Below are 16,626 nucleotides of genomic sequence, written 5' to 3' on the forward strand. Positions count from 1 at the left end.
GTAAGTTAATGAGAGGTATCAGATTTTCCAATCCCCCTTGTCCTCGTTATTAGTCCCTTTGGGATGTGAATATTGTTCTTTGTTTTTTAGAAGCTTGGCCTTCCAATAGATTTTTGTCTAGGAAACAGCTGTCAGCTAAACTAACTATGTTGTTATGCTTAATTTCTTGTAAGAGAGTTTCGGACGTTAAGGCCCTGGATCTGGCTGGGAGAGTTTTTTCCCCTGATGGGGTTTCTTTTTCTATTTCACGTAGAACTAAATGCAATCTGAAGACTGTTTCTTATCCCTGTTTTGTGGACAATCCCAAACTTTGTGTGATGCAGTGCCTTAGAGCTTATGAGGTGAGTACAGAAGAATTTTGTTCTGATATGGGGGGTCAGTTACTCATTTCTTTAGTTAAGCCATATCATCCTGTTTCCTCAGCCACCCTTGCAAGGTGGATGCATTGGTTACTGAGTGAAGCAGGCATTGATATTCCTGTTTTTGGTGCTCATTCTGCCAGAGGCGCTATGGCTTCAAAATCTTTAGCTTTGGGTTCTCGTTTAGAGGACATTTTAAAGGCGGCGGACTGGTCTTCCCCGTCGACTTTTAAAACCTTTTATTGTAAACCTATTGTAGATATTGCATCGGTGGTTGTAAATCAGCTTTGAACAAGCATAATCTGAGCCTCCGGTCCTGACATAGAATTAAAAAAATTCTAGCAATCGCGCAAATAATTTTTCAATTCTGTTAAGGACACGGAGGCGAGGATTATCCCGCTGCACTGTTGTATATGGTTATTGTGATACATATTATTTTATTGAGTTCATGTGCAAGTTACTGTACTTCAGTGCTATCCCACCCTACTGAGTAGTTGATATAAGTATCTCTTATGATATTCAGTTTTTATGGCCTGAATTTTTCCTTTTTCCTAGGAAATGATGAGAAGTAGCTCGGACTGTCCCGATATCGTTCTCCTTCTAGTCAAGTTGGATGCCAGTTCTTCTGTTTTCAGGATTTTCGTTTTCACGTTCATGTGAAGACTTTGACTTTTCTGTTGCAAATTTTGGACAAAGAAAGAGGAGTGGCTGGGTGTGAGGCAACACTTTATAGGCTTCCTCCTCTATGGTTCATCACGTGATATGACTAGTGTTGGGTCATGTAGTTTTTTACTTTCCATGGTTTTTATTGGCTGCTGTTAAAAATAAAGCATGGAAAGAGAAGCATAATCCTCGCCTCCGTGTCCTTAATAGAATTGAAAAATTCTTGGCGCGATTGATAGATTTTTTTTATTCTAAGCTGAAAACTCACACACAGAAACCTTGGTGACCAGGAGGCACGGAGGAGGTGGAGAAGGTATTTATATTAGTAGTCCCAAAAATTACTGGAAATTTGCTAAGGCAAAACTTTTCACACACCTGGTTCTGTCCCACATTGCTTGTTTTTATGTCATTATTTTTGGCATATTTTTGCATGATAAAACAAAAAATATGGTAAACAGATGGAACTTAACAAAAACCAGCATGCATGTGGCAGTACATAACAACGTTGTTCTACACTTAACAAGCTAAAGATAAATCTCAGAGCGCAAAATGTGGAAAAATTACTGGATAAACTACAGCCTGCAAATTACAACATTATATAGTCCTGCTTTATTATAGAAGCGATGAAGTTCTTCGTGTGGGATTCATTTACGTTCGTCCTTTCCTGTTTCTTTGTTTTCATATAACTATTCTAAAGGTCTCTCCTATGAACATTGGTGTTCCAAGTGTTTAAGATCAGGGTCGCTGGAATTATGCGATTCTGCAGGTGCAGCGATTTTCGCATAATTGTGTATTTGGCGACTCTGCCATGTGACCCATCATGTGCTGCATAATCTGCACATTTTAACAAAAAATGTTTCTAGCCTAAACGGATAAAAAGTTACTAAAAATATATGGTGACCAGGGTTCCTGCGCACCTGAATGCTTTTCACAAAGTTTAATTGGTTATCTTTAATTTGCTTACTGCTGTATTTGGTTGTTAATTTGTTACTAATGTGGTCAACACTATTTTACCAGGTATAAAATTACAAAACAATGAAGTAATACTGTCACAAAACGGACCGCATTATGCTGAATAAGTGCCTTTTCTTGGCGCATTATTAGTTCAACCCTTCCCCTCTCAGCGGTATAACTCCAGCGGCTTGCTTCGAAGATCAACTTCCAGCCCTCACGATAGTCTGGGATGTGCAATGCGACCTAAACAGCTACACATCCGCAGCGCTGCCTTTTAACTCTTCCCGAAAGCGTTAAATTCAAAATCGAATTTCCCCAATAATTCGAAGGCTACAGTTTGAGGGTTAAATTATACGTTCCTCAAAAAATTAGGGGTACGCATATTTATAAACCCCTCTTGCGAGATTCAAAGAAAGAATCGAAACACAGGCACTTCCGTGAGGCAGTCAGTCAAGCATCTTGAGACAAAGGTGTTGTGTCAGTGCGCAGGCGCAGAGCCAGCAGGAAGTGATCCGTAACCCTTGCAGAGTGCCTATCTGCGCGTGCGCTAGGCCTACGTGAAACAGTCGCTTCTGGGGGCTGCAAAGATGCCGCTGTACGAGGGTCTGGGTAGTGGAGGCGAGAAGACCGCTGTCATCATAGACTTGGGGGAAGCATTCACCAAGTGAGTTATCGGCGTCACGGCCTCTGGAGAGAATGTGAAGACGGTGGAGTCTGTGTATTTGGGGTACTATATTATGATTCAAGCGCCATAGAGGCATTTAAACCCTGCTGATTTAGAAAAGGGACTGAATGTAATTTTCCCATTTGTACATTTTCGCTCATGGTGTAGGAGAGTAGAATGGAGGACAAGAGCAGTATGCTTTTTAGTCGCTTTGCACCAACCTTTGTGCAAGGAGACCCTTTTTGAGCAGGGCCCACCTATGTGTGGACGGTGATTGTTCACAGCATACCAGTTTGTGGAAAATGTGTATAGTACAGTTTGAAGAAATTAGGCAACAATAACAAGTGTCAGTTCGTTTGTGGAATGTAATGACTTTAAAAAAGGCCCAGAAGGCAAAGTGATTGATGGCTATGAACCTATAACTGACAGCTATTTCATGGACTTTATCATCGCCCCATAAATACACGTTGACAGGGGTTGGCATTTTCTGTGAGAGGGTGAGTATGCAGTGCATTAGGATTGGCTAGAGTGCTTGACTATGCCCAAGGGGAGGTGGGGTGCAGTGCATAAGATGCAGTGCGCCATTAGCAGTGCATTGCAATATTAGTGGCACACTTCTGTTTTATTGTTTTCAGTGTTATTTTTTTCCCTATGTTTATTCTGGGGAAGGAGTGAGTGAATATGGGTTGGAGAGTCAGCTTCCAAGCAATAAACATGTATAAAATATGCCACTCTTCACAGACAGCCCCTCATTCACATTTAATAACGCATCCTTCCAAGCACACAAAAGTAGAGCAAACATGCCACATGTGGGAGTAGCACGGAGAAGTCTCTACTGCTGTATTCCAAACATGGGTAATTAAACATGCCATGTCTGCATGCGGTGCGATGAACGAGGAAGTAATCCGCATTCCTCTTTCCTGTAAACACTCTCACTTTAAAGTCATTAAAAACAGAGTGAACACAAAATCCCTGGAAGACACAGCTTGATTTTTTTACCTCTGTTTTTGAATGCCCAGCAAATGTGACAAGATATGAAGCCCTGTTTACAGAAAGTAAGTTTATGGAAGAATACAGTAAACACGATTTAGGCAACGGGAGGGATGAACTGAACCTGGCGCGGTTAAAGCAAATAAAGCGAGCAAATGGAAAACAAGAAAACATGAGTTACAAACCACAAAGCCAATAGCAATCAACGGGCAGAAGGCATTCCTAGGTCAACTTTCTGAAAGTCCCCAAGATGTCTTTAGCAAACCTGACACCTATGCTGACTGATAGGCTGCAACCAAAAGCAGGTTTATTAGTTATGGGGACCTAGGTGATTTGAGGTAACCAGGGCTGGAAAAAACTACTGGACCACTGGCATTGGTGAATTTTATTTTATAATGTGGAGCTATTTTTAGATTCAGAGGTGTTCTGTTCATTCAGAAACCGAATTAGCAATTAAGATGCCTTCAAATCTTATTCTTGTCACATTTGCTCTGTGTTCAGAGACAGAGGTCAAATGTCAGTTTGTTTTCTTGCAATGGAAATACTTTTCCATTGTGACTGCAGAGTTCCAGGATTTTGTAAGGTGAACTGTCTGATCTATGGTAAGTGAAAGGCTTTTGGTATAATCTTTTTCCTAACAACATTTATATAACTAAGTCAACTTTACAAACATTTCAAAATATATTTCAGTAGCTGTGAAAGACCATTTTTTGTACTTCAGTGTGATGATTTTTTTTTTTTTAATAGGATGGAAAAAAAGACATAACACTTTACTTGATGATGTGCAAATGGTAAATGTTTTCTGAAACCCAATTTACACAGATTATTGTGAATACATTTTTTAGTTTTATCAGTAACACTCCAAGTTAGTGGGAAGCTTTTTGGACATTTTTTGGAATTGTACTGACTGTAAATGACAGTGCGCAACCACATCATCCTTTAGTAATATACTTATTACAAGTGAGTGTTTAAACATAAACTAAGAAACACTCCTGCTCTAATGGCAAATTTATTAGTAAACTAAGAGGAAAGTCTTGCATGGAACACATGTACCCTGTATGTGTGCTAGATTTATTATACATGGAGCAATTTTTGTGTATTTAATCAAACAAAAGAGGATTTTTTTTTCCCAGCAGAAATGCTGAACTCACATAATTGAAGGTGCATCATGTGAGAATGAAGAAAAAGGCAACTGTAAAACACAATATTTGCCTAGCATCATACAATTTGAGACCCGTTTTCGGGTCAAGTACATTACAGTTAGGTCGAGTAGATTATTCAAGCTACTCGATCTGCAGGTCTATTAACATTTTTATGATTTTTCGAGGCCTGGAACCTTTTTTGGTTGTAGAGTTTGTTTTGTAACGATTGTGGTTCCATTCCGTGCAGAAGGATTTGAAAGGTATTGTTCGTGCAGCTGGTAACCAGTGATGCACTTTAAGGGCAAAGGTAAAATGTTCCCTTTATTTAGGTTCATGATTTGTATGGCAGCTGCATTCTGGAATCTTTGTAGTCTGCCAGTTAGTTTTTTAGAAAGACTAAAGTAGGCCACGTTTGCATAATCCAGATGTAATATATCTCTAGAGCCACTGTTACCTGTCTCCTATGTGAAAGGCCTAAGTATGGGGAAGATACGTTTAAGTATTTTCATAATAGGAAAGTCATTACTTGCCATTTAGTGATTATAGTGAGAGCTTTGAGACCTAACCATGTCAAGGCTTCTCACTTTACTCGATGTTGGGCGCTGACCAATTTGAAGTGGCCAAGAAGGTATGAATTTACCAGGCGCCACAGGCGAGTATTATAGTTTTTTTGCAGAGTTGAGTTTGAAAGTATTTGTTAGGATCCAGTGACCAAAAGCCATTAGACCATAGTCAGGTAGTGTTAAGATGGTCTGAATAATATTGACATAATTATAGCATGTGAGAGAGAATAATTTGGTCAGGTAGAGGAAACATGTTATATTTAAAAGTTATATAAATATTAAAAACTAGGGGTGTAATTGCTGAGCCCTGTGGGATACGTACTTGTGAGGTGTAGGGTGAGAATGTAAAAAGACAGTGAGTGCCTATAGATTTAGTATTATTTTAAAGTAGGATTTTTCAGATTGCTTGGGAGTGAACCTTTTTGATGGGTAGGATCTCAGTCACTGGAATCACTGGCTGTGATTCAAGGAGAATGATTTTCATTATATTTAGGGGAAGGAATGTGCTGGGGAGCCTGTCATGCTTAAGCCTTTAATTAGGTAACTGCTTTTTTCATTCAGTAGGTCTAATGAACATAGTTTAGGTTGTTAATTCAGGGTACCAGCCTTTAGCTGTGAAGTTGGTGTCCGACTTAGTAAAACAATTTGTACATACTTGAGGAGACCCTTTTTTTCAGCGTAAACCTTATAACATTAGCACTGTCATGCTCCACAAATTTTTTTAAACTGCGATATGTACTTTTAGATTTCCATAGACCTTACATACTGGTAGCAAAGCTTTCAACTTTTTTCTAAATGGACCAAAAAAACAAATATGTTTTACAACATGGATACGGTAAAGAAATTACAGTGTTGTAGCTTTATTTCACAGGATGATGGGAAATGGGAGTTGGAGGGGTGAAGAGGGCATCCGCATGGAACCTTCTGATTTGCTACTCATATGTTTACATCTCATTCTGTAAACCCTTTTATCAATAGGAGTGCACCCTACTTCTAATCTTCCTTGCCCCTTCTGACCTGTTTATCGACCGTGATTTTATTGCAAGGCGGGTGCTTGACATATGACCCAGCAAGCAGTTTGTGCTCATGGCTCACACACTTTATCCTCGCAGACAATGGAATACATGCTAGTCAAAGGAGACAAAGGGCACTTACATGTCTTGCAGTAAGATCGTGCAAGCTGAACTCGAAGGATGGGAACACTGCAATACTGTGCCTGATGGTCTAAGACACACAACAGCTGCATATTGGTGAGCCCTTTCTGCAACCGGGAGCGATGCCATCACATTGCCAGTACTTCAGTGGAGAATCTGGTGTACCCGGGAACATCATGCACACAGTTACATGAGAGACTAACGACAGAGTCCGAATTATGGTCCTCTCCTTAACATAGTCAGGATAATTGCTTCAAGCCTGAGGAAGCTAGGGTCTCCCATGAATAACTTACATAGCCAGGAAGAAGGGAACTCTTCAAGTTGTAAACAACATGTATCAAAATGTGTTAGTCTAACACAAAATGTGCGACACTTGGCAAGGATGGCTGACGGCCATTGTATCAAAATGTGTTATGGACCTGAGCTACAGAGTCTGTTAGTTCAGGTGGAACCAAACCCAACTCAGTTTTTATTTTTATTTTGTGCAAACATGTCTCTCTCCATTACAAATATTCTTTAAGGCACCATGCACAACATGACCATGCCAGTGAGATTGTCCCCTCTAGGATTATAGTCTTTCATTTTGCAAAATATTGAAGACTGGTTTACTAGTATAACTTGATCGACCTGATGTGATGTGAGAGATATCCCATAACGCATTAGAATATTGGTTACATGCCAATGACTTTGTCTGCTGTAACTCAGTCTGTGTCCCTAAAAGCAGCAGTGATCCAGAATAATGATTCCAAACCCCCAGTTTGCATTTGAGAAATTGTGAGGTATTGCCTCATTATACCCCATTCCGAGGTCTCAGGAAAGGGGGGAATAACACCACACTGAAAACAATGAAATCCCACAGTATCTTTGCTCCTTGGGTAGCATTGCTTCCTGGATTTACTGCAGGAGTCGTAATGTGGGGAAAGAAGTATTTCAGAAATATCTTTTTGACCTATGGCTGTTGAAATGGCATCTACAGTCCTGTTTTATTTATTTGTATTTTAAATACTGACACTTGTGTTCTTGCATTTTCAGTGGGAACGGCAGCGGAAGTAGTAAAATATAAACAATAAAACCACAAATGGATAAGGGAATCACATAAGGATTTGCATGTCAAGCTTACATTTCTTCTACAGATTCTGGGTGCATGAGCTACTACATCATTCCAAAGCAGCATAACTGATGCTATATTCAATCATAGTGTTAATCCTTGTTTAGAGTGGTACAGAGGGCAAACAATTAGGTGGACTGGAATGCGATCAAATAGATTGCTAGTGTGTGACTGTTTTACTAGCACTCTACTCTTCTGTTGCTTTAATGCATTCAGTCACTGTTAGCAAGCATTCATGGCACAGCCAGTTGAGGGGTAGGCTGGTTTCTCAGTTTGTGACCACTGATCATCCAAGGTCGGACTGTCTCAAAGTGTGAACTTCTCTCAACTTTGCCATAAATTATCATTTTAAGAATATAATGAGGATTTCAAGGTGTGAGTCTTCAATCCAGGATGTGGAATTTGAGGTGTGTACTCACATTCAGAGACCTCTCAAAATGTGTCCTTAAATTAGGTGGGACTTGCCCCTAACGAAATTCTAAGAGACAGGGCTGGAATGCAGACTTGTGTCAGGTTTGTGCCTTTGAAAAGTTTGAAAGAGTGAGTGAGCAAGGTTAGCAACTACATTTAATAAGGTTACCATTCAAAACTGAAGGCGCACATAAATCTTGTGTCTCGAAAGGTGGGTAGAGCTGGGAAAAACAAACTTGTGCATTTTGAAAGGCCTGAGGTAGAATCCGTCACTACTTATTTAGAACTACGATCCCCTCCACATGGCCAAGGTGGGAGACAGGCCTCAGTGGACCCACCTCCTGTGGATGGGAACCTGAGTAAAGCAGAGCCAGATATGACTCTCAATGACACCCCACTGCCGTTCAGGTCCTCACTGTGGCCGATTCCTTGACCTGACCCCTTCCTTAACCTTCTGAATGGGTGGAGATAGCTGTTTACCAAGGGGCTAACTAGGACCATGATTACCAGGAGTGGTAATGTATACCTCATTGTCAGGCTCCTTGATTGAAGGGAGAGGATTGTTTCATCTCACTTATTTTAGATATAGTTTAAATGTTTGCAGGCCCTACTTTCAAATTCAATAACTAAAACTGCTGTCAAGCATCAAGATCCTCCACAGAGTGACTTAGGAGGCCACTTGAGTTCCCCCTGGATTTTTCTATTTCACGTTTTGTTTATTGGCTACTGGTGCTTCAAGAAAGGAAGTGTGGGTCCTGTTTGGGTGAGGGGGTTATTGTGTTGTTTTGAGTGGGACTGCTGTTTTGTTGTATCTTCTTTTCAGTTATTTACCACGCAAGCTCTCCACTATATTTCCGTTGTCTTTTGAGTTAGGCTCTGGGGTATCCCTGCACTGACTGGCCCACTCCACTGATCGAAGTTAATCAGTTACACCCATTTCTCACTAGCCTCTCAGAAGATTAAACTAATCTCAAGGAATGTAAAAGGCCTTTTGGATTGCATTAAAAGATCAGCAGTACTGTGCTGTCTAAAGATACAAATCAGATGTGGTCCTACTCCAGAAGACACACCTCTTAGGCCCCCAATGCCCTTTCCTAGGTCGATTTGGGTATGACCATGTCTATCACACGGGCTTCACCAGAGGTTCGCGAGCGGTTGCAATTCTTCTGCATAAAAACCTTCCATTGACAGTAACTAAGGTGCATGAAGGCTCCCACGGAAGGTATGTGGGGGTTGAAGGGCGCATGGTGGCACAATAATATATTCCTATACAGCTCCTGCAGCTGACTTTACAGGCACTCCAATCCTTAATACTGGCCCCTCCCCCAGAAACTACCTTGATGCTGCTGTTGGCAGTGGCTATAGAGATCCTGGCACGCCTGACACGCTGTGACGCTCTGATTTGGGGCTGCCACTGGGAGGGAGGTATCGAAGATTGATTTCCCCCTATATGAAGATGACATACTCTTCCTCAATGACCCCCAGGCCTCCGGCCCTGGGTGTCTTGAAATCCTTTGTCGTTACAAGAAAGCCTCCGGTCTGAGGATCAATGCACATAAGTCCCTTATGATGGTGGCGGGGGAGGCCGCACGGCAACGTTAGTCCTCCAACATACTAGTCCATTAAAACTCGTTTATGTACCTGGGGGTTCATATCTCATGCCTGATGAACTTGACCTGGTCCCTCAACTTTCGTCCCCTTCCTACCCAAGTGGCAGCACCTACCCTTTAATTCACTGGGACTTACAGCAGTCTTTAAAATGTTGTGCCTCACCCGGTACTTATGTATTCTAACGAATTTCCCATATCTGATCCCCCGGGGCTGGTTCCGTTCTTTGACCTCCAAGCTGATGTCCTTTGTTCGGGAGGGTGGGCGGGCGACACCGCGTGGCCTTTGTCTCAGCACGGAAGTCTCCCTTTGACGGCGGCCTGGGCATGACTGATATCTGTGGATACTATCTTGCTGCACATCTGGTTCCCATAAATGAATGGATTACAGGGGGGTGGGATGACCCCGCATACAGACTCAAGCTCACTTGTTGGTGTTCAAGGGACTTCTCAAACCTGCTCTATGGTGGCTGGTTGTAGTTGACAATGCCCTCCTGTACTCAAGTGGCAGGGCTCTGCTAGAGGGCAGCCTTGCGTCTAATCTAGGTGGACCGCCGTCTGACAGATATGACTCCTCTGTGGTGGGGCACCTGGCTTCAGCAAGCTTCGGGTCTTGAGGGTTTTCCCCATCCCAGATAGGGATCACATACCTCAGGGACATTTGCCGAGGAGGGACTTTAATGTCCTTTCAGGGACTGAGAGACCAATACGCTCTATCCCATACTCGGTTCTTTTGATTCCTCCAGCTGTGTTATGCCTTGCGAGACCATATCCTCTGGGTTGCCCAAATCCCCGAATTCAATCCGCTCGAGGCAAACCTTGTTATAGAGTGCTTAGGCAAGGGAGCATTATTGGTGATCTATCGCCAATTGATTATTAACGCACCGGATGGGTTCCCCTCAGGCGGAAGTGGGAGGGCTGATTGTTTGAGTTAGATGATGACGACTGGAGAGAGGCATGTTTGGCTCCAAGAGAACTGGCAATATCATTGTAGTTACGAATGATTGAAATCAATTAGCTTCATGGCACTTACCTGTCTACGACAGATGGGCCGAATAACCCAGGCTGCATGTTCTCGCTGTTCTCTTCCTGACACTGATTTCTACCACATGGCTTGGGATTACCCGGCTCTAGGCTCCTTCAAGGATGAGCCATGAATTCTCAGCAGTACTCGACCACTCAGTAGAATTGAGTCCCCGGGTGGCACCATTGGGCCTGTTGGAGGCACTTGGTGAGCTCCGAATAAATCTTCCTGGGCGTGATCTGCTTCGTGGCGAAAAGTGATATCGCTCGCCAGTGGTAACAGCCAGCACTCCCTCACTGCTGACGTGATGGAGGGGAGTTGACTGGTGTGCACACCAGGAAAAGACGATATATAAGGTATGAGGGTGCCCTCAAAAGCATGATAAAATATGGGGGAGGCGGTACGTATACCATGGAGTGCCAACATAGTGAAAGGCTGTTGAGAAGTCGGTTTAGTTTCAGTACTGTACTCCAGAGTTCCTATGGTTACAGTATAGTTCTTATGATCACCAAATCTGTATTCCAGTGGATGTTGCATATCTTTTTAAGCATAAAAAAAGTTGGTGATAAAAAAAAAAAATCCCTTCCAATGAGCTTCTGGCCTCAAGTGTCTTGTTCTCTGTGCCATCTGTCTTTATCAAGTGTCTTGAGACTACGTGGTGTGGCAAGTAAAAGTGCACCTTTGTGAGTAAAAAAAATAAAAATAAAATCTTTTGAAGCTAGAAAGCTTCAAGAACTTATAAAAATATTTCCAAATGTGGGAGTCCACAGACTTGCAAGTCTTGTGCTGCACCAGCACTGAAGCTTCATTTACTGTGAATCATATTGACGAAAGTGGCAGAGTGGGCTCAAACAGCACACCAACACAGAACATCAACACCAAAACCTACAGCATCGAAACCGCACGTCAGCAACAATACATCATACCAACACAACAAACAAATAACGCAGCACAGCAGCAACTTATAAACACAACTCAAGAACAGAAGACACTAAAATAGCAACACAAAACAGCACAACATGACAATAACAAAAACACAACAGCACGATTGGGTTATTATGCCAGATTGTTTGTGCTGTCTTGTGTGTTTTTTGTTTTTGTGTGGTTTTGTGCTAATGTTTTTTAATGTTTTGATGTCTTACTGTGTTGGTTTGTGGTACCGTGTTGTGCTGCTTCATTATTCTGTTGTGTTTGTTTGTGTTAGTGTAGAGGGATGTGATTTGTTTTTTTCTTATTAAGTTGTCTTGTGTTTATGTTGTGGTGTTTTTTTGTTTAACTGTTCATTTATTCATTACTTTACTTTATTCGGTGCAAAAAGACCATAAAAGACATAAAATAAATAAATAACATACAAATTTCTCAATCATAAAAATTTCTAAAAACGTTATTAATACATTTTCCGAACACCATAAGCAGCATATATAAAATTTAACACAGCCTGGATTATATCCATATTTCCCAGATCATGTAAGTAGGAATAAGCAAGCTGGCTAGTTCTAATACTGTTAAACAGAAATAACGGACGTAAAAACCTTTTCCTGGGAGCAGCATATAAAGTGCAAAAAAGCATAAAATGTAATGTACTCTGAGATGTTTTTCCATCGCAACAACAAGGAGGAAGGTGCTTAAACCAGGTTCCAGCGACTGGAAATGCTACCAGATAATGTAAAGTATTTAGCCGTAGTCTTGTAAGTAAAAACCTTTGTCGCTCATGGTTGATAATAGTCTGATACAACTTTGGTTGAAGTTGTTGTATCTCATACCTCGTCCATAGTCTCATTGCACTAGAAGGTGGGTCCATGACCTGATTTCTCTGCCAGAATATATCTTTCACCTTCTTAACGTCCTGTCTTGTTAGAGTATCAGGTTTCAAGAAAAAGTCTCCTAATCCTAATGATAGGAGAGAGAGAGATAAACATATCTAAGCCAGGGTATATCTAGAAATCGTGACAGAAGGAGACAGTCCTGTATCACCTTTCTACATAAAAGCGCTTCAGGCTTAGTCCAGATTTTTACCCACAATATAAGAGGTTGCAGTTTTATGTAGCTAGATATGTGTCTCAAACCTACTTCTTTATGACAGAACTTTACTGATGTGGATTGAGGGACTGATAATGACCTTCTTAAAAATTTATTTTCTATAATCTGGAGTCCTGTACATTCTGCAAGCCCCCAAACCCCAGCTCCAAATGTCGCGATAGAGAGGCACTTAGAAGAGAAAACAATCATCATTTCCTTAACCGGTTTATGCCGGAGTCTTTTTGCAAACCTAAAAACAGCTTCAATGGCTTTTTGGAATTGTATTGAGCGTATATTAACTAAAAACTTCCAGTTAAAATCTACATCAATGGGGACCCCCAGATACGTAAAATGTGGGACCTTAAGTATCTCATGCCCATCTAAAATAAATTTTTTCGTTTTTGCTAATTTGGGTCCGGACTTCATAACAAATGACTTAGTTCTGTTAATTTTAAGACCAAGGTTCCCCATAAAAGTATTAAAAGCATTCAATAAAATCTGAAGGCCATTTGCTGTCCTTGAAATGAGTACTGCATCGTCCGCATACAAGAGTACAGGGATTGGAGAATTATTGATAACTGGGGAATCCTTCCCTGATTCACAAAGACATTTCTCCAACCCGTTTATATACAGGAGAAAGAGAAAGGGGGCAAGAACACATCCCTGTCTGACCCCTTTTTGTGAGGGAAATTTCTCTGTCAGACATCCCTCCCGGGAATAACGGACACGAGCCTCTGTGCAGGCATGCAGTTTACTAAGTAATATAACTATATCTTTATCCACGCCCATACCCAGCATTACCTTCCACAATTTCTCCCTGCTAACTGTATCAAAGGCACAGGACAGATCCATAAATGCTATGTATACAGCCCCTTTTGGCTTTAGTATATTTCTGGAGTCAGATTAAGAGTTTGTTCTACTGTGCCCACCCCTGGGCGAAAGCCAAATTGTATTTCTGAGAGGGAGTGAGAATTAGTCGCCCATTCTTCTAACTTATTTAAAATCACTCTGCCTAAAATTTTAACTGAACTATCCAGTAAAGAGATTGGGCGATAGCACAAGGGGTCTGCCCTATCTCCCTTCTTAAAAATCGGGACAATGATCGCTTCTTTCCAAGAATCTACTAGAGGGCCTACCACAGCCGATCTCAGGACCTTTGTTAGCAATGGTCCCCAGAAATCTGGAAGTGCTTTATATAAGTCAACAGGAATTCTGTCTGGGCCAGGAGCTTTCTCAGAGGGGCTATCTTGAATTGCTTGTTTAACGTCATCCACACTTATAATATTACTAAAAGCCAAACTTAGCTGATCATTTCCTACAGGCTTCAGACAGTTTAACATTTCTGATTGAACATTTGTCTCTATGGCGAAAGTTTTTTAAAAATAGTCCACCCAAGTCTTGGCTGGTATAACAGTATCCATAGGCGACTCATGTTTATCATTCAATAATAAAGAATTAACCACACGCCAAAATGCGGTTGTATCTTTGATTTTCCTTGCAGCCATCAATTCCTCCCACGCAGATTCACTTAGTTCGACTTTCCTTTTGGCAAGAGCTTCTTTATAATTTTTCCTAGCAATCTTAATTGCTTGTCGATCTTTGGGAAATACATTGGTTGTTTTTTTTTAGCTTGCTTAAGGAAGTGGTACATGCATGGTTAAACCATCTTGGGCCATGGATTTTATTAGCACGTGAAGGCTGTAATTTCTCCGCCATATATTTTGTCAGAGAAGAGAATGCACGCATAATTTCATGGGGGGCTTTATCTTCATCCAGAGATGTCATAATATCTGACCATTTATTCGGGAATAAATCTTTAAAAAAATGATTACTGTTTATTTTTCCCCATTTGATTGTGAGCCCTTTTTGGGATGAGAACTTCATAGCAGGGTATCGCTTCCCTCTTCTTTAGTCGCTTGTCAAATCTAAATTGATCACAATGGATAAGGGGTTATTGTCACTAATACAAGTTGGGGTCACCCTGAATTGTCCTGTAATAGAGGACAATTCTCTAGAATAAATAATATAGTCAATAGTAGTATGAGTATCCCCCCCTTTCAAATGTTGGTATCCCTCTAATAGCTGGTGTGGGAAAAAAAGAGAATTTACTGTTATCAACGAGTTAAGGGCGTTCCCATATGGGGAGTGTTTAAAATGTTGAATGGGATTATCATTCTCGTCCAGAAGTCCGCAACAGTCAAAGAACTCTGACTCGCACAAATGGGCATTAAAATCACCAACCCATACTATTCTTAGGTCCTTTTTACTAGAAATTGTTGCCTTATGTATTAGGGTCTCCAAACTACTGACCACACTAATGTCCGAGTTATCAAAGGTGTTATATAGTAATTGATCAGTAGTATATCGAATGGCTCCGCTAATTTCAGAGATAAGGCCAGAAAAAAGGGGATATACCCACAACACGTGCTTCCATCCCTCCGGCCTCCACAGATAAGAAAGTAGCCAAACCGCCCTTAGCTCTACCTGCGGGGGCCTTAGTTGCAGGAACACAATATGTGGTATAACCATTAATATGCGGTATTTCTGTGAGCCAGGTCTCCTGGCAACAGATAAAGAGATTTCCCGTCACTAATTTTATTCAGTCAGGGTTTCCAATTTTTGATTTTAAACCTGCAACATTCCAGGAAATAATCCCTAGGGCTGCCATACCCTGTGTATTATGTATATCAGGGACTCCTTTAGATTCAAAGGGGGACTGTGGGAGTACGTTTGTCTCCAAGGATACTTGCAAAGATGGCTCAGTTACTAATGGTCAATCTAACTGTTCTAGTGAGGTCAGGGGCTCATACCTATTAGACAATGTCTGGGCAGTGTCAGGGGAGTTAGAGAGACCAGGGTTGCTGGGATTCTGATTCCAGAATAGGTTGAATCAGGATAACGTGGGTTTGAGAACGGGGAGATAAACTTAGTCAAACGTTGGACTCTTATAAGCCCTACAGATGGTCTCATAGTTGAAAGGTGGTGGCACAAAGCATTGACAGTCCAGGGGGACCTAAAGTTTATAATAATACAATCCCCAGGTGATGTTTTAGGGGATGAGCCAACCCAAGGTACCCTTCTTACAGTTAAAATGTCCCTATGGAACTCAACCCGCCCTCCCGTGTGTTTTCCTACCCAATGACTTACTTTATTTAACAGTGATACATGGGATTCGGGGTTGGTATTTTCCAATATGGGGACATTTTCCAGGATTAGAATATAGGGGGCACATGCTAGTGGTATCCTCGGGCAGGCTACTTGAGTTCTTGTAATCTCCTGGCCCGCCAGGCCTTCCCGTTTGGTTGTGCCCCACTGAGACTGTAAGTTTGTGGAATCCTGCAGTATCTCTACGTTCAGGGGTTTATGGGTTGAATTCTGGGCAGAAGTCGTTCTAAAGTTTCGATGCTGATGAATAGGCGGAGCTAGTAAACATTCAGGGATGGAGTGATTGTTCTGAGGTTCTGCCCTCATTGGTATAGGATTTATATTTGTTATAAATTCAACCTTCTGCTCGAGAATAGCCACTTTCTCCAAGACTGATGAGCACAGCTTTTTAATGTCTCTAAGTTGATCTTCAATTTGTGAGAAACAAGTTATAATTGGTTCCGAGTTTTTACAGTCTTTAGGGTGTTTCCCTATAATTTTTTTTTTTTTTTTTTGAGGTTTAGAAAGACATTTACTCTTGATCTTCTTAATTCCTGATAGGGACTCTCCAAAGCCATCCCTGTCTACAGGAGATCCAACTTGCTGTATGGGGGTTACTGCCGTATGGGGGGGAATTATTTGCCTGCTTTTTTTTTTAGGGTGGACTCTCTGGAGTTGTAGGAGTAATTAAATCAATTTCTGATATTACACAAGGGTTTCCTTTCTTAGTCTTATTCAATGAAGATGTTGCCGGCAGTGTCCTCCCCTCCACCCCCCTTTTCCTGCTTTCTCAAGAGACGACTCTAAAGTAGCTTCTACTCTCC

At 41.4% G+C, this 16,626-nt stretch overlaps 1 protein-coding gene across 2 annotated transcripts in view; it reads left to right on the forward strand.

The window, feature by feature from the left end:
• The first annotated feature begins 2,486 nt into the window (after positions 1 to 2,486).
• ACTR10 (actin related protein 10) overlaps positions 2,487 to 16,626 on the forward strand; it is a 247,924-nt gene continuing 233,784 nt past the window's right edge. The window contains exon 1 of one of the 2 annotated variants that reach the window (XM_069207450.1): positions 2,487 to 2,640. In XM_069207450.1, the coding sequence (XP_069063551.1) occupies positions 2,564 to 2,640 (77 nt within the window). In that variant the 5' untranslated portion in view covers positions 2,487 to 2,563. Of the gene's footprint in view, positions 2,704 to 16,626 lie in introns of both variants that reach the window. The other variant, XM_069207451.1, reaches the window with a different exon arrangement.

The sequence above is a fragment of the Pleurodeles waltl genome, chromosome 9 (assembly GCF_031143425.1).
Source record: "Pleurodeles waltl isolate 20211129_DDA chromosome 9, aPleWal1.hap1.20221129, whole genome shotgun sequence".
In the NCBI taxonomy this organism is placed as follows: domain Eukaryota; kingdom Metazoa; phylum Chordata; class Amphibia; order Caudata; family Salamandridae; genus Pleurodeles; species Pleurodeles waltl.